The sequence below is a fragment of the Calypte anna genome, chromosome 3 (assembly GCF_003957555.1).
Source record: "Calypte anna isolate BGI_N300 chromosome 3, bCalAnn1_v1.p, whole genome shotgun sequence".
NCBI classification, from domain to species: domain Eukaryota; kingdom Metazoa; phylum Chordata; class Aves; order Apodiformes; family Trochilidae; genus Calypte; species Calypte anna.
In genome coordinates this window covers 9,188,778-9,207,350 of record NC_044246.1, presented here as the reverse complement: position 1 = coordinate 9,207,350, position 18,573 = coordinate 9,188,778, and the positions used below count along the sequence as shown (strand labels likewise).

The window sequence follows — 18,573 nt, the reverse complement described above, 5'->3', positions numbered from 1 at the left end:
TTTGATTTGTTTTGTTTTTTAATTGCTACACTTCAAGTTATTTTTTTAAAATGCACTCTTACAGGGAAAAAAGCTTATTAGCCAATAGGACGAACAAGGAATGAAGTTAAACTGAAGGAAATGTAATCTGTAGAGGCAGAGAAAACTGGTGTTCCGCAGGCGAAATCTTCTCCACCCTGACTTAACTGTTTGTCTTCAGGATGCATATCTCTGTAGTCTTAGACCTTATCACTCTGGTAAGCTGTAAAGCTTCACATAAACATGTTAAGTCAAACAAGGGGCATGTGCTTTTTCTTTTTAGATTGAGCAGAATTTATAGAGATTATCTGTAATTTTTCCCTTTGCTTTCTGTTGAAGTCACAATTACCAGAGATCATATAAAAGTGTATCAGCCTTCTTAGTGATGCCAGTACAGGTGACAATGAATGGATTTTATTTGGTTTATTTCATTATTCTGTGTTTGGAACATTTAATGTCAGAGGTTCACATTTTCTCCTAAATTTACATGCAGTCCTATTGTCCTCGTGTGAGCTGCAATACTTTCTTCATTAGCATATGTTGTTAATATGTTCATTAAATTCATGTCACATTGTAATTAATCTGAAAATTATGTCATTTCTGCAGAACCTACAACCTCATTATGTTCACAGTATGTACATCACAGCCATGTTATTTATGAAAGAGGTATGCCACTATATGGTTATTAATCAAGGGGTCATTTCTGCCCAATTTACAGTGATTAACTCTTTGCAAGAAATCCTGCTGAAGTCTTGAAGTGACATACTAGGCAGTAAAATGATTATATGCTTTAAGAAAAAATATATTTTTGCATAGCAGTGTTTATTTTTATAGCACATTTAATAATCCATAAAAAAATGGCAGGTTAGATTGAACTTGCTGAGGTCAGTACATAAAGCTGAGAAGCATCAGATATTTAGGAGTAGCTGGTAACTATGAATTTCCAAACAGAACAATAAGATTTGATTTCTAAAGAGTAAGATAATGATGAATCTGATTTTAAAGTAATACTGAGCAAAAAAAATATTTCCCATGAATCGTTGTCTATATTGTATAGATAAATCAGAATTACCCCTATCAAGTAGTGCTAAAACCCATATGTTAAGTCTCCAGACCAATACAACAGATTTCAGCCCACTGTTTCATTTTCAGCAATTTGTCACAAAATAAAAATGTAGAAAACAATTTTTCCTTGCAGTAAGTGCTGTCTTTGCTAATAAAAACATTTTTACCAGGGTGCAAGTTTTTTTTTTCTTTTTAGATGTGCTTTTAGTGTGCTTTTATATCAGGTTTCCCAGAGTGATTTGCATCAAGTATTTTATCTATCAATGTAATCAAATTTACTGTAATCATAAAAGAAGTATCTCATAGGCAGCTTTTTGAACATTGGGAGAAATAAATGAAGATAATTTACTATGTAAATGTACTTCTAAGAAAATTCTTATTTCTAATAGGAGGGATTAATATACAGCAGAAATGGAACTAAATTCTTTATCTGACTGGTATCAAATACCACGACTTTCTGTGCCAGATTTCACACTCAACATTTGGCATCCAAACAGTCGATCACCACTTTATCAGCTACTGCCCATGCAGATCTCGTGCTACCTCAGGTCTTGGGTCCTTCGAAGGAATTGCAGCAAGCAGAAGGCACATTACAAGAACTACACCTTTAGTTTTTCAGGAGCAGCTTAGCAGCAGCAGTCAGAGGCATTAGTGAATAAACGCATTTAAATAATTGATACTATGGATCCATGTAAATATTCATAGCTGATATAATAGACTGTTTCTGAGAAACAGGAAAATGGAATGGTAAATTCTGGGAAAGGAAGCGCTTTGACAAGGTACTTTTTAACTTCTTTTTCAAAAAGAAGCATACAATACATGTAATATTTCCCTTTCTTCAGAATTAAGGGAATGGAGAGCTTGGGCTGTAGCCTGTTAGTAACAACAGCGCAGCAAACAGACTTCATAGTTCTGAGAGGAAACTCAGCAGATTTATGAATGGGTTTATTGGTGTGGTTGCCTGCCACAGCACGGAAAGGATTCACTGCCCCCGGAGGCAACTTTTCAGTCCTGTGCCGACTCATATGATTATTCAGATCTTAAAAAAAACCTCTCTAAAGCCCTACAGCAGCACAGGGAAAAGGAGGACTTGGTAGGAAGGTAAGATGTGGAAGGAAGGGAAACTTCAAAAACCAAATATGGAGTACATCCTAAAGAAACACTTATTTTTTTTTGCTTTGTTTTTTTAAAACGTAATTTTGATGAATGTCTTTATACCATTTTAAGAATAAATTAAACAGTGGTTAAACAGTGCAAATAGTTGTGTTACAAGCCATCAGAAATACCCACTTCCCCTTTGCAGTAACAGGTTCTGACACGAGTCAGTGTCAGCTGCAGGTACCACAGCCGCGTTTATGCAGTTAATCTGTGCGCATTATTTAAACCAGGAGTGATACAGAAAGCACACTTACGTGCATTAAACCCGTGTGTGAGCACACACACACACATACACACAGCCACATAGCCACAAACCCAACGTCGAGGGCACGGTCCCTACGAACTCCAGCTCCCAGCGGAGTTACAGGACCACGCCGCCCGGAGCTGCCACAGCCCGCAGGCCATCCATCCGCCCGCTCCAGCCTGCCCAGCCCCTGAGGCACCTCCGCTAAACCAGCACAATGCCGGGCTCAGCACCCTGCCACACGGTCGCCCCGTTGGCAACTGTTCTATTTCTGTCTGCCATGTGAAAGTGCCAGGGATCTCCCATCCGCCGAACGCTGCTGTGAGGTTTCTCGAGATGTTTGTTTACCCACCGGGCTAACTCGGAGCCTGGAGGTAATTTAGCAGCGTGGAGGCTGGTGCATCCACTAAACACTTCAGCAAGGGATGAATTACAGCTTCCTGCTGTGTAACTGGTAGTTTTATTTTTGGAAGAGTTTGTAGAGCTAAGTGGACCGCTCCGGGTACTTAGGCGAGATAAGGGAGTATGTAAACGCTTGAGCGTGAGAACAAAGGAAATAAAACTCGGGAGGTGTTTACAGGTCTAGCAAGGAGACGTTCTGCTGCGAACCCCAGCCGCAGCGGGAAGCGGGGCACCGGCAGCACAGTCTGCTGCAGAGAGGGGCAGAGGCAGCTCCATTCCGGCAGCCGCTGCCCTGCCCGGGGCAAGACACCCCGTCGGTGCTCCCCGGCCAAGGCGGGCGGTCTCCCGGCCTGGCAGGCACCGCCCGCAGCCTAAGGGACAGCTCCAGCCTGGTGCCAGCGGACGCCGCCGCCAGCCTGCATCCATCCATCCTCCTGCTCCTACCCGCGGCCCGGTGGCGGAACGGGACACGCCGCCCGCTCCGCTCGGCTAGGCTCCCGCCCCTGCCTAGCGGGCGGGCGGGCTGCCTCGCCTCTCTCCCTCCCTCCTTCCCTCTATCCCTCCCTCCTTCCCTCCTTCCCTCCCGCCGACGGCCCCCGCCTCCCCCACCCTCACCTCAGCCGCCCCCCGCTGTCTGGCTCCCCCCGCGCTGTCTGGCGGCCCCCCCCGTCCCCGCTGCGCTTCTCGCGAGAGCTGGGGATGCCGCCGCCGCCGCCGCCGCGGAGGGGGAGACACTCGGGGGGAGCCAGTGACGTCGGGAGTTTTCCTGAAAGTCAATAACGAGCCCGGCGGAGGCGGCGGGAGGAGCCGAGAGCGGGGCCCGGGCGGCTCCGGGGTGAGTGCGCCGGGGGGAGCCGCCGCCGCCGCCCTCCTGACCCCGCGCATCGATGCTGCGGCCGCGCTGCCCGCCCGGGCGCCTCCCTGCGTAGCGGGGCGCGCAGCTCCATGTAGCCGCCGCCGCCGCCAGCGCCCTGGGGCCGGAGCCGCGTCCTCCCCCGCGGAGACACCGGCCGCCAGGGACCGCCGAACCCGGCGGGGGGACAGGGGAGGAGGCAGCGGCGCCCTCCCTCCCCTTCTCCCCCCGGAGCCGCCGCCGCCCTCCGGCTCCGCAGCAGCGCCCGCGGCGCCGCCGCCTCTGCAGGTACGGGGCGGGAGGGGCCGGGCGGCGGCGGGGCGCTTGGGCGGCGGCGCTGCGCGGCCGGGGGCGGCGGGGAGCGCGGGGCGGGGGCGCCCGTGGCCTAGCGCTGCAGGCGGCGGAGCGGGAGCGGGGGGGGATGGGGATGGGGATGGGAGGGTGGTCGCCCTCCCGGCGGCTCGGGGCTGAGGTGGGAAGGGCGGGGCGGGGGCGTTTCAGCGGGGAGAGGTTATGTAACGGGGCGGGTGTGTGTGTGTGTGTGTGTGTGTGTGTGTATATGTATGTATGTATGTATGTATGTGTATGTATGTATGTATGTATGTGTATGTATGGGGGGGGGTGGGAATGGGGGGTGGAGGGGGAGGGCGCTGCCTGCGAGGGTTCCCACGCGGCGGCGGCCCCTCCCCACCGGGCGCGAGCGCGCCAACCTTGCCCCCCCTGTTCCTCCCGTTTCCCCCCCTCCCCCCTTTTCTGGCGCTTCCCGCGGCCCTGCGTGTCCCGGGGACGGGGGGTGGAAAGGGGTCGTGAGTCCCCGGTGCCCGGGGTAGGCAGGGGTCTGTCTGCCCACGGGGAAGTTGTGTGCGGGCGGGGGTGCCTGTGGCTGTGCCCCTGCCCCCAGGATAGCGGCGCGGCCGGCGGGCAGCGACTCCCGCAAGCGATGCTGCTGCTGCCGCCGCTGCTGCTGCTGCCGCCGGCGGCGGCTCTGGCTGCAAGTAAACAAACCGGCCCCCCCCCGCCCGCCCTCCCGCACCGGCCATCATGGAGGCCGCGGCCCACACGCAAAAGTTGATGCGCAGCCGACTCTTAGGGGGTACCGGGCGGAGGGGGGGGCCGGGCCGTGAAGGTTGGGGGGGGACAGGTGGTGCGGCGAGGGGGCGGGGAACACCGAGGCGTGGGGTGAGGCAGGGGCACCCCAAATGTGGATGGGTGCGGTGGGGGGGTGTCTGTGTGCGTACGCAGCCAGAAGCACCGCCCGTGCGTGGTGCGGGTCCATTCCTGCAGGTCAGTACAGCGCCTCTGAACATAAAGTTACTGGATGGCGCCGCTATGTATATATAAATATATATATATATATATCCTGGGTCAGATGAAAATGGTCGTGATGTAACGAGCAGTAACAGGCGTATAGGCTGTGCGTTTGCTTTATGTGAGCAACGCTTCTTAGTTTTACTTTTGGGTGGGAATTCAAGAATGGCAGAAAAAGCCTGGGCTGTTTGTTTCATGTTCTTGCACAGTACCTTGTTTATAAAGGGTGTATGTAAAAATAAATAAATAAACAAATTTCTTAGAGCTGAAAAGGAATAAACAATTTTGTCTCTCTTGACCTTTATTCTGATTATTTTTTTAATTTTTTATCTTTGGAGTACTTGTTAGTTGACTGCTTGCTTGGATAGATCCACATCACCTTATAGTTTTTATGACAGCATGTCTCAGATTTAATTCAGTTAGCCTCTATTGAAGAGTGTTATTGTACAAATTGCAATATACCTGGTACCTGCATTGCCAGCTTTTTGCAGTGCTGTAGAAAACTTCGAGCATTCTCTTTTGCTGATGTTTGTCAGGCTTCAGTGAAATTTTGCTAATAGACACGGTTCCACAGATTTCCCATGTTGAGGTTTTTATTCCGCAAGGTGAGAAGCATGCAAAGAAGTAGGTATAAACTTCTGACAATTAACATTTTAAACATGATCCCTCATTTTTGCTGGCTTCTGCATAGGGCAGTTCTGGCTGTTCTGCACTGGAATATGGGAAAAGGGTACAGGAGACAGGAAAGGAAGCTTATTTTGACTTTAAAAGTTACTGTACTACTTCAGAAGATTCTGTTGGTAGGACTTTGGCTTTTTTGACAGGAGCTTTTAAGTTGGCCTCAATATCTTTAATTGGATTGGATTGCTAATTATAGTCCATGTGAATATATTTTGGTTGGATGCAACCAGTAAGTCAAGTTCAAATAAGGGCCAATGAAAAACTGCAGAGATAAGAAAATGTCTGTTTCCTAGAACGTTACCCATAATATTTGAATAACTTACTTTTCTCTAATATAAATGCATAGGGGTTTTTTGTATGTACAGGTGGTATTTACAAGACTGTCCTGTTCTAGACAGTTTATGGTGTATTGCTATTTAATCTGACAAGGTTTGAATGAATTTAGTAGTTTCTAGTTTTATATATAGGTTTTTGAGGGAAGATAATGTCTTATTAAGCAAAATGCTGCTGTTCTAAGGGAAGCTGAGAACACAGACAGCTACTAGTTTTTATTTTGCCCCAGTTGAAGTAGGTACATTGTAAAGGATTGGATGACAGCTTGCACTGGAAACTGTTGACTTTTTGACAGTGGAATAAGTGCTTTGTGAAAGGAAAAATAGTTTGATGGGGGTTTTTTAAGCTTAACCCAAACCCACTTACTCTAAAGCTCTGCGGTTGTGTGTAACCCGAGCTTCTGTTTGCATGGAGTTACCAGAAACGGTATCTTGACTTCCTAGTCGAGCAGCTTGTGTCTGAAGTTTGTATAATAGCGAAAAAGATACTTAAAGCTACTTGGAATTTGTCTAGCACCGATCGATTGAGTCTTCTTTCACTTTTGGGTGCACATTTTCCAGATTTAAAGAGACCTATGGAGTATGTGTCTGTATCCCAGGGGCATGGTTTGCTCCGTTCTTTTGGAAGGCACTGTGCACCTTCACTACAGCCCTGCCTGGTAAAATGCAGCTGAAAATTCCTCGTACAAAGAAGATACAGTTGCTTCCAGCCGAGTTTGGTTACAGTTTCGTTTTGTGCTGTTAGTGTAACGGGATGTGGGCTTGATGGACATGGTATTTCCGTGGGCTTTGCAACAGAGACCTGATGTTCTTTGGCATCTTTTAAGGCATGGGCATACTATTGATTTTGATCAACACTGGGGAGTGGGAGGACATTGAGATACACTGAATGAAAACTTTACTGTACCATACTTCCATTTTGATACGGATAATGTATAAATTAACTGATTAAAAGTAATGCACCATACTCTAATGGTGTATTTTGTAGGTATGTTAGTTGTCTATATACCAAAAGCCCTCTTTTCTTTTTCCCCAGTTCTGCTGAAAACATGCAGTGCTCCCTTTGTGAATGATAGTAACAATTCAAATAGAGAGGAATAGTTAAGTGACTGCATCTGCAAATTTCATTTATATTAAAATATTGCTTTTATTTTCAGTGTTTGTATGAAACTTAAAACCCACTTACTGTTGTAAGTAGTCTTTTATAAGACTAGATTGACAACTTAAGTGCCCTTCAAAATTATTCTAGAATATTAATGTGTGTCATCTCAGATTCTGTTAGGATGTGCCTGGTCAGAATTCTGTGGAGGGGGTGGGGAATACTTTCTATCACAGCATGTACTTCAGGGAGTTTGGCATTCTTGGGAGGGAAGGTGTTTGCAGTGAGGATCTTTCTCATGAACCAGCCTCTTTCCTCTTGGTGGTTCAGAAGTGAGTTTCCCAGCATGGCAGGGACTCCTTGGTAAATGTGTTGTGATAGTTACTCTTACTTGCAACAGGTTGGTTATGGTACAGACAAGATGATTTTATGAAGAGAAGTTACATAGTACATGGAAAAGCTGATTCCAAGTTTTTTAAAAAATCATTAAAAGCCAGAGAAACAACAAACTACTGGCAAATAATAAAACATTAAATGTGAAGTTAACTTTGTAGTGTGTTACATAGAAAAAAACAATCTTTAAAGTTTTAATTCATATTTTAATCTTGACTGATTGTATAAACAATATTCTGGGCTACCTATGAGACGAGAAGAATTTATAAATGAGGCTTATTTATACAGATCACTAATATATACTAATAAAAAGGCTATGGAAAAAGCCAGGGTGTATTAGTTGATTATTTGGCATTTTCTCTGTGTTCCGTAGCTCTAGATCAAAGTTAACCTTGGGTGTTCAGGTAGTTCTGATGCATGCCAGGGATTTCAAACAGAACATTTTGTATTTATTATTTAGAAGTGTTGTTCAGGAATAGTAGGAAGCTGTGGCAGAGTTAATACTTCCAAAAAAAAAAATTGCTTGAGGACTGAGTATTACAAAATGTTACTGTCAAGGACAGTAAATATTTTTGTCTTGTATATATGAAGGTGCTTACTTATGGTCACTTTAAATGTTTCTTTGATTTTTGATACTATTTGTGTCTACACTTATGTATAGATTAAATAATAATATATGTTGAATCCATCTTGTCCAATCTTCTTTTTTCCTTAATATTTCCATTTGAGTGCCTAGGTATGAGTCATGCTGATAAAAAAATAGCATTAAGAACAAGTTGTTTCCCTATGATTTATTTTACTTACTTTTTCTTTCTTCTTAATATCCCGAGTAAAGAGCAGTAGTAATTTTAGCATTCCCTATAAGAATGCAACTGGCAGCTTGGTATTTTGTATTAATATCTGAATGACTGGACAGCATGGTTTGTCAGACCATGTGTTCTCCATGTGGTAAAGATCTGAGTGCCTCCTATAGCAGGAGGTGAAGAGCCTGCTTCACTGACAGCAGTGAAGATCTTACTACTGCCTCTTTTTAAGTGTGGAAGTGCCCAGCAGTCAAAAAATTCTTGTACAGCTGATTTATCATCACAGAATTAATGCAGTGTTTCTCAGCTGAGTCCCAGCAATTTTGCAAAACAATTTTTACCAACACACATAAATTTTTCTTCCCTAAGCACTTAATGTGTCTCTCTGAGATACCTGTTCAGTGCAGCTTGTCTTGCAGGTTTCTTTCTCTACCTTTTTCTAAATGTATTGATATAATTTGAGGCAAAGAGTTAAGGTTGTATGTATGCTTTTCATGTAATCTGGCTTTTCTTAAAACATTTGCCAGAGACCTTCATCTTGTGAGCTCTGCATCCAGCCTTAATTGTCTGTAAGGAATGGGAAACCTTTGAAAAAACAGTCTTCATGTAAGGTGGTAGAGAATTCTTTCTGTCCTTAGGAAATTCAGATCTCAAGTTGATGAGAATAGTGCTTTTTGAAGGTGAACAAGAAGATACCAGGGTTTTGGGTTAGGAGTTGATTACTTTCCAGTTGAAGTGTCAGAATTTGACAGTAGGTTCAGCAGTGCTTGATTGCTTTGTAGGAAGGAATAACAAAGCTCTTCCCCATTGTTGCAAGGCAATTCAGAATTTAATTTGTTCAATATCCAGATAATAAATAAATCCTTCAATGAGAGTTTAAAACAAAGTTACGTGGTGTGTCATTGAACTTTATCTTTCATATTTACAGTTTGAGAAAACATTTTTATCTCAGTACTTTCCTTTTCTTGTTACTCATGGCACTCATGGCAAACATATTTCTGGTTTTTATTATCTTCAGCGGTGTGCACAGTGCTTTACACACAATATGATGTTGTGCTGCAGAAAACTTGTTATCATATAAGTTATTAAATAGATGAGCTTAATTAAACCATTTTCTATCACTAGGAGATATCTTTTAAAATATCTTGAAATGAAGAGGAATTTCTATGTTCTATCAACTTCTGAGAATCAGATTACCAGAGCGTTCTATCCAATCTCAGTTCAAAATATGAAACTAGACTTTAATTTGACTTGGTTGTTTGTATCATTATTAAACTCTATTTTAAAGGGCAAAGAAACTTTGTCTTAAAAAGGCAAAAATTAGTATTCCTGCAGTTATCAATCAGAAAGTTAAATGTATTATATGCATTTTGAAGTGTTGAGAGGATTAACAGTCATAGTTGTGATGCTCAGCTAATCCTTGATTTGACTTCCTTTAAGTCTCAAAACTCTCCCAAGTTCATTGTCTCAGTATCTTTTTTTTTTATTATTATTATTTTTATTATTTTTTTTATGTGTAAGTTTAGTCCTTCCTTCACCTTTTGTCCTTTAAATGAATTCTTTGGTTAAATTTCAGACCTATACTCTCATGTGTTTTATCACTCAGCTTCTGTGTGATTTTCAGTTATTGTCTTATGTACTGTGGGGGAGGGGATGACAAAAAGGACTGAAAGCATTTTTGTCAATAAACACAATGCAAAACAATGGGTTGTTAATGTTTCACGTGGGATTCTAAAGAAACAATTAAGTTACTTTTAGAAACTTCCTTTATACCTTGGTAAACAAGGGCATGGGTGTCTTTGTTCACCTTACTTTAATTATAACTTTGTCCCTTAAAATAGCTGGCTTTGTCATTATAATAGCAAAAGCAATACAGAGTGATGGTTTCTTTCTGATAAACATATTTAGTTGCAGAATCTAAATAATACATCTTGTATATTAGGATTTCAGTGTGCCTGTAGCCTCCTAACTAGGTTATTCTGAGCACAGAGTACTTACGTGCAACTTTCTGTCATACTGAAAGTGAAAATAGAACTCTGAAAATATTAAGGCACAAGGCATATGCATAAGTATGCTTTTAAAAAGAGCTATTTATCTTTTCCAAAGCACATTGGTTTTCCTTACCACAATGTGTAGGCAGAGCTATTTTCCTGTTATCTTCCCCATAATTCCAAGTCAAGGGTTATTAAATAAAGTTATTGGGAGTAATTTTTTGATACTAAAATTCTTAAAAACATTGAGGCTTATAGTAAGAAGTATAGTTTAAAAAAAATTTGTGATGCCTGTCACAAAGGGACATTGGAAATTCTTAAATTGCTTTTAAAATGTGAGAAGTATGAACGTTTCTACTTAGAAAGTATTTAAGGTTTTATTAAAAGTGTCTTAATTATGCATATGTAAAGATTACAACTGTATAAATTTGAGACCTGTTGTAAACCATTTCATGTTTTGTATTGGTTTAGTTTCTTAATTTTTAATTTTTTTTCTTTTATTCTTCCTTTCTTTTTTTTTTCTGTTTTTTTTCTTCTTTTTTTCTTTTTTTCCAAATTGACTTTGTAAGTTGAACGAATACTGTCTGTCTCTAAGTCCCTTTTTCCCCCCACTCTAATCAGTGATAGTATTAAATCAGTCAGTCCTCATGAGACTGTAAAAAGGGACATACTCCATTCTACTGTGTCTGAAGTATAATCAAAATTCCAGAATGGGTAGTTCATAATAACCTGTGTAAATACTCTATCCTTTTTAGATAAAGCACTCAACTGAATGTGGTTCTTCTATTAGCAATGTAGACTAATTTGATTTTGTAGGTTTTGTTGCAATCTCTGATCTGCAACATAGTCTTTTGTGTAATTTTTGATGATGTACAATATATCCTTTAGTTGTTTGACTAGACTTTTAGATAGCAGCTTAGATAGGGGAAGAGGATATGCATATGATTTTTATATAAATAAAGCTTGGATCTCAGCTTCTAATCCTAAAGACAACTCTTGTTTTTAGTTCAGAACCTTATTTTCTGAATTCCTTGCTGTGGCTGCAACCAGCACTGGAGACAGTTCAGCCTGTTTGGGTCTCTTGGAAGATTCAAACTCAGTTTTGTGAAAACCTTAGGAGCTTGATAAGCTACCAAAACAACCTCCAAAGTAGGGAAACAAACATGTGTGTGTTGGAAGCTGCTAGAGGACGATTGAGAGCTGCTTTTTTTTTGCTAGTATGTGTTTTTTGTGTGCATGCACAAAATGATTCAGTTACCTTGCAGAGAAACAAGGAGACAGAGGCAGTGAGGTTTGCACCTGCTTATGCTGGGGACCAAAGAATCTCAGTGTGTCAGGCAAAGTGCTGTTTTTTTCCCCAAACATTTTATTAAATGAATGATTACTTGTGGAAAGCAAAAAGGGTACTTCCCTTGTATATTAGGAGAATAAGGTTGGATGAATCACTAAGTTGATCATATTACGAGAAGTTAAAGGAAGTCTCTGGAAATGCTGAAAGTGATCCTGTTGGTATTCTTTCTGGGAATGTGAGTTGGTAAATCTGAGAGTATCTGTTTTTTCTCAGCTCCAAATCTGTTGAAAGTAGGAGCCTGTGTTTATGAAAGTTCTTACAACAGAGACCTGAATCATACAATTTACACTGAATTTATGGGCACTGTCTTCTTTACTCAGCTGTCTCTTGTTGTGGGGGAAATGGGAGGATGCCCAGATTCCAAGGGAGTGTTGTCTGTTTTTATGAGTCTCTATCGTTATTCACTTACACATAGTGGTTGTTGAGTGTAGACCTGAACCACTGTTTTTAGTCTTCTGCATGCAAGGGTTTTCTTCCATTTTCTCCATCCACTGGGTCTGTGTAGGTACCTGACTACTGGACACGCATGAGAACCTCTTTTAATTTAAAAATAGAAGTTGAGGAAAAGATTTCTTCCTATTGAATGGACCGTTGCTCATTTTAATGGTTGGTCTTGTAGTTCCCATATGGTAGCATCATGAAACAAGCTGATTGTTTATATTGTTATTATTCTTAAAGTTCCAAATGAACACTGAAAAGGTGTTGGCTGTTTTTTTACCATGGCTTGGGAAAATGTTGAACCTTGGCAGAGGGATCCTGGAACTCTGTTGCATGTAATAATTAAGCAGCCTCAACAGTTGGAAACTTAAAAGTGTAACACTACCTTTTTCAAGGTGTGCTGAATTGTTTCATCTAACACTATAAAACTGTCTTAATAGCTTGCCAAAGAAAGGAAAAAAATTACTATTTTCTACCACATCCAAAGGACTCTAGTGTTTTCTTCACATAACTGACTGTGATGGAATGAATTTTTCCACCATAAAGCATGTACACAAGAAATTATTGCATGTACTGTGCTTATACATGACTCTCTGATGCTCTCTACAGAATACATGTAGTTTGAAACATGTCTTCCAAGTTCTGTTTGACAATTTGGGGAATAAAAATGCAATCCACCCTGTTCTGCAGTCATTAGAACATATATAAAAACAAGTCAAGTTTTTACCTGTAAGGCCAGCTGGAATGCAAAACGTCTTCAACTTCAGTTACATATTTTTCCCCTATTTTTGTGGGTTCATCCTATAGCAATGAGGGAAATTGTAAAAACTTACTCTATACAAGCTGCTGAAATTTGAAGTGCATCAGGAGAGTAGAGTTGATTCCTAACATGTATTTAAGCTCAGTGTCAGCTGTACACAATAAACATTTCTGGATCTTTTCTTGAAATAATTGAACTACAGGTATATTGCTATTTTATTGTGAGACTTCTTGGTTCCATGTGTTTTGGGGCAGCTCCCTTATGTCTACAGAAATCCTTTATTCCATTTTCAGAGAAGAAGGTTTCTGTATGACTGAATTTCATGAAGGTCAGTTTTTGTCATAAGAAGTAAATCTCTGAAGTCTGCTCGTTTAGAGCTTTGCTGAATGACTTTCAGAGTAAAGGAGTACAGCTTTTAGAAAGCTTCAAAGGAATTTGATAAGGGATAATAGTGCAGGTGCTTAGAAATGGCTTCTTGTTAGTGTAGTGTTAATGTGAAACCTTTATTTTCATTAGTCTTTTAATGCTTTGGTATATCTCCTTCAGCTTCCTATGGAATTGAGTTTGACTTGTAATTACTCCATTAAAGGATTGATCACCATAACCATACAACTGTTGATATTTCTACTTAAGTTGTTCCTGGTTATATTGAAAAGCTAAACTGGAGATAATTCTGATGGTTTTGTCACCATATTTATCCTATTTTTGTATTAAGGGGATTTTGTTTGAAGTTCAGTAAAGCATTATGTGCTATGGGTGGGGATGCAATCCTACAGACATAGACTCAAGGTTGTTGGGGCACTGGCTGACATGAAAATTGATCATGAATCTTTTTTGATTTTGATGGAATAATACTAACTTAATTGCAGTCAGTGGATAAATAGGGACCTTTAAGCATAAGTTAGGTTGTTAAAGCTGGGTGTCTTCCCAAATAGTGGATTTAATGATCAGTATGTGGGCAGACAAGTTTATTTGTATTTAGTACAGAAGTTAATTTCTCGTAGCTTAGTCTCTAGCAATAGAAATAAATTATTGCCCTTTTCCAAAGCACACACCAAAATTGGAAAGTATATTAAATATGCCAAAAGGGTGAAACATACTGCAGCATATGCCAGTCCAAGGTATGTACTGTGAATTACATTGCTTTCTTTGTTTTCATCGTTTAAAAAAAAAAGTAACTTGTGGTTGCTTCTTAAAGGGTTCAGTGGAAGTCTTGTAGGAAAATCAAACTTAAGTCAGATATCTGAATACTAACGCTCTTAACACTTCACAGTACAGCTGCTTTTAGGTCAGAGTTGTTTGACACCTCTGGCTTTGCAAAGATTTGTGTGCTTGTAATAAAAGATGATACAGGGCTGCAGTGATCCAGAACAGCAGAACCACAGCCTCCTTTCAGGCACATGTCTTCATCTGTCAAGATCTCTTTCCACGCTCAGCTGTTAGAGCTGCTTATCCCTAGTCTGAAATGGGCAAACCAAGGTTCTGATAATGCATGACCCTGAAAATAGCTCTCACAGTTGTAAGGTGAAGGATGTGGGAATGGATGTTCTGGTTATTCCTGCCCTACGGACTTACCTAATGCAAAGTCTAAACAGCTAAAGCTGGTGAGATCAATTAACAGTAATGAAGCTGTCTTAATGTCCTTCCAAAACCTTGTATGTAACAGTTTCTTTTAAGTGTTATAAAAGCTTAAACAATATTTAAGTCTTCAGGCAGGGTGCAGTTGCATAAGCACAGGTGACCTGTGGCCTTTCAGACACAGCAGGGTGTGATGCCAGTGGGAAAGGCTGTGCATCACCTCCACGGGTCTTAATGTCCTACCTGCCTGTGCTGTGGAGATGTCTTAGAGGCACTGTCTTCAGTATTGCTTAAACTTTGCAGTTACTGATGAATTCAGCATTGTGGGTTTTGCTTTTGAAATACTGCATGTTGTTGAGGAAAAGCAGTTCAGTGAAAGTGAACTAATGTAAAATGGACACACTTCAGTGTTTCTGTAAAATCAGGTTGGACTGCATTTTTTGTTGCATACCACTTGAAAAAAAATACTCGTATCAAGTTTTATTTTGCAAAGCACAGAAGCCGTGCAGAATTAGCCTCCCATCTAGCTGCTGTGTGGTGCAAATACACATTTTTCAAATTGTAAATAAGAAATAATCTGCATGTTTCAAGCCTGTACTTAAACCAGCATATTGCCCATTCCTTTCTCCATTCATTCATTGCACAGTTTGCTTCTAGCACTGTCCTGTTTGTTTCTATCCCATTTACATTTGTTGGTCAATGTACTGAATGGATATGTGTGTACTGAATTTGATAGCACTAAACTGGTGTGTGCATTCCTGCTGTGTGCTAGAGCTGTGTACACGTGTGGTCCTGTGTGTAAAGCTGTAGAAGGGTTCCTCTACCATCAGAGAAATCCCTTTTCTTGGTTTTCCACCCTTTTCAACATCATCATTATTCTCTGCTTCTTTTTATTTTGAAGGATAGAGGGGAAGGGCAGTGTGCTGGCAAAAGGAAACCTCTCCTGCCCTATGGTTTCTCTTTCTACTTGATTGTAGTGCTGTTTATCTCTTCTTCACAGCTGTTAGGTACTCTGGGAGTGAGGTGATCAGCAGAGAGGGTGGTGGCTTCTGAGAGTGGCATGTCCTGTTCTAGGGCTGACTTCCCTTCTGTCCTTTACAAGCTGAGCTTTGTAGGGAAAAGAGCATTCTTGTCACTGCCTGACAAAAGCTTCGAGTGAATGTGTGCTCCTTCTTTTCATAAACTAAACATTGGGGGTTTTTGGTTAATCTGTACTCTTAATAAGTTGTCTTTCTACTTGTGTACTTGCAGATGTTCAAAAAAATTGCTGTTTTTTTAAGAACTTCTCTAATTTAAGGATTTCTGTTGGCTATGATGAAGTTGAAGTAGTAAGAATCTTGTATCTCTGTAGCCTTTACTATTTTTTTTAATTCAAGAAAAAAAAAAAAGGTAATTACATGGCTGGTAAGCTATTTACTTCAGATATTAACTGTTATGAGGATAATCATATCCATAGTACTTGAGGCTTTGGATTTAAGCTCCTTTACAGAACCTTTCCTCCCATTTTCTTGCACTCTTGATCTTACAGATGTAGCTGTAACAGGGGAACTACATGATCAGTGCACAGATTTTGACAAATGTGGAAATGGTTAAAGCTCCTGTGGATTCAGAGCTGGACCTGTGAAGCAGTACCAGCACCCTTTCATTTAACAGCATTCTGTTCATTAGTATGAGAGAATTCAATTATGTGCCTTTTACATAAAACCTCATATGACTTAACACATTCTGCTTTTTTAAAGTATTACAGTGTTCATAGAAAATGTGCTGTAAGACTAGAAATATTATTCAGTTATATGGTTAATTAAAAAAGCAGATTTTTAGTAACTTCAGTCAGTGGAAGTCATCAACAAAGACTTTTTTGTTGGCTGTCAAGTGAGAAAGACAGAAAGGATTTAAATGCTTTCTCTAATATTTCCTTCCAGGCTGACTCATCAGTAGAAATTGGGAAGAGCTGCAGAAGAGAAGCCAAACAGACAAGCTGATAACTCAAAGAAATACTCTTTTGAGTTGGAGGTTCAGAGTGGAGCCATCATGAGCGATGTTACCATTGTGAAGGAAGGCTGGGTTCAGAAGAGGGGTAAGTTCTACCTTTCATGGAAAGTTCCTCTGACATATTGTGTGCTGTGGGCAGTTGCATTACACTGTTACACACATCAGAGCATTCTTGATTTATCTTCTAGTCTGCAGTGAGGCAGTCTGACCATATGGAATTAATGGCCATTAAGGCCTTGGTCTTGTTAATACTTAACCCTCAGTACCACCCCTCTTCTAGGGGTAACTGACAGTGAAGAGGACTCAGTAATTCCCACTTAACCTTGCTGCTGCAGCTGCTGTGGTGCTATATGGAAGAGGTAGGAATAGAGGAGCACAGTAGAAGGTTTCTTGGAAGTTTTTGTCAATGTAATATTTCAAAACTTCCTAGATGCCATAATCATCCACTGTGGCTCAGTTTACATTACAAATGCAAGTAGTCCCCATAAAATCAACATAATACTTGCATAAAGGTCAGCGTACACCTAATTACTGTGCAGTCCTGGAAGTCATATGATTAAGGAATCTGCTCTTAATTATAAGCCAGTCTAAAGTAGAGTTTTCTGTTACATCTGAATTCCTGTGAATTCTTGAGATGTCACTTTATAATGTGTCACCATATGATTTGCAAATTTGGGAAGGTTGCTTTTTGTTAAGCTTTGAAAGAGAAACCTCTGGATATAGCTGGCATTTGTATAATGTAATGAACTTAAGATAAAATCTTCAGTGTTTCATGCAGCTCTGCTTTGGGTTGTGGTTGTGTACATGATTATTTCCAAAAGAACAATCTTTTTTGCAGAGAGAAGGTGCTCTGGATTATAGGGTAATTTATGCCATGAGCTTTGGTGATTCTAGCCCAGAAAGATTCAGACTGAAATAGTGGGAACAAAATTGCCCTTTAATTTACAAAAGAATGCTTTGTTTCAATAGCAATGTGTGAAGACAAAGATCATTATTAGCTTTGTTATTGCAGATTGACATTAAATGTCAAAGAAGGCAAGAGAATGAGAGAAAAACTTTATTATTCTGTTATTATTCCTGCATAAATTGTATCTCAGGATGCATTATGGGTATTGTAGATGAATGGGGGCTAAAGTGAGTTAAGCTTAAGGCTTGCTTCCTGTTTTGGTCTGTATATTTACATTTATAGCAAATCAAATAATACACTATGGGAACTATTTAAAGTTTTAAATTACTTTTCCTTCCCATCTTCTTGTTGTTTGCTCAGTTTGGATATCTGATTTCCTTTCTGATTATTTCATATAATTTCTTTGAAATGTATTAGAAAATAACTAGGATCACCCACGTAATTATCTTTTACACAACATCTCAGTTCATTTGTGTAATACTGCTCATTCTTACTACTCCCTGATTTCACATCTGAGGCCTGGATATACATATATTAATTGTTGGGGTCCAGAAAAGGACAGTGTACAATGAAACCCAATGTCTTACTGAATATTTGAAATTCTGAAATGTAAAATAAAGATTTCCCTACTCATGCTGTTTTATTATCTATTCACTAAAGCCTACTGAGTTGCCATTTTTGTGTCAGTTTAGTTAGTAATTATTTTTTTTTTCTGAGTGAAGACATCTCATTACACACGTTTTTTCTTTATTTTAATTTATTTCGGATGAATGTGTAGCTGTTTTTCCTACTTGGTATAGGTAACTGTGTAAGTTGAAAGTGGGATATTTTTTTTTAAATTAGATCTAATGTTGTTGTTAGTTTTCTGTGTCTGACTTACTCTGGTTGCTGGTGTATTAAAGTGTTTGTTTCTGAAAATAAAAGGCAAAGTGCAGCGGTGTTTTTGAGTGTCAAGAATTTGTAAGCATTTAATTCAATGGCTATGCATTTCATTAATTACAACTTCTACCCTGACCTTCCTCTGCAGCAAGAGAATCAGAGCTGTTAAGCACTTTTTTTCTAATCTGTTGCTAAGAAAAAGTATCCAACCTTAATCTAAATTCTGAAAGTCGGAATATGCTTGGTAGAAGCTTTTTATTTTGCCAACTAAGTATATTCTGTTTGTACCAAGAACACCATGGGACTGGGTAAAGCTGCCCT

The 18,573-nt window shown here is 40.6% G+C and overlaps 1 protein-coding gene across 1 annotated transcript in view; it reads left to right on the top strand.

Moving 5' to 3' along the window:
- The first annotated feature begins 3,961 nt into the window (after nucleotides 1–3,961).
- AKT3 (AKT serine/threonine kinase 3) overlaps nucleotides 3,962–18,573 on the top strand; it is a 143,380-nt gene continuing 128,768 nt past the window's right edge. Inside the window, exons 1-2 of the mRNA XM_030447219.1 lie at nucleotides 3,962–4,028; nucleotides 16,397–16,551. Of these exons, the coding sequence (XP_030303079.1) occupies nucleotides 16,506–16,551 (46 nt within the window). The 5' untranslated portion in view covers nucleotides 3,962–4,028; nucleotides 16,397–16,505. The remainder of the gene's footprint in view (nucleotides 4,029–16,396; nucleotides 16,552–18,573) is intronic.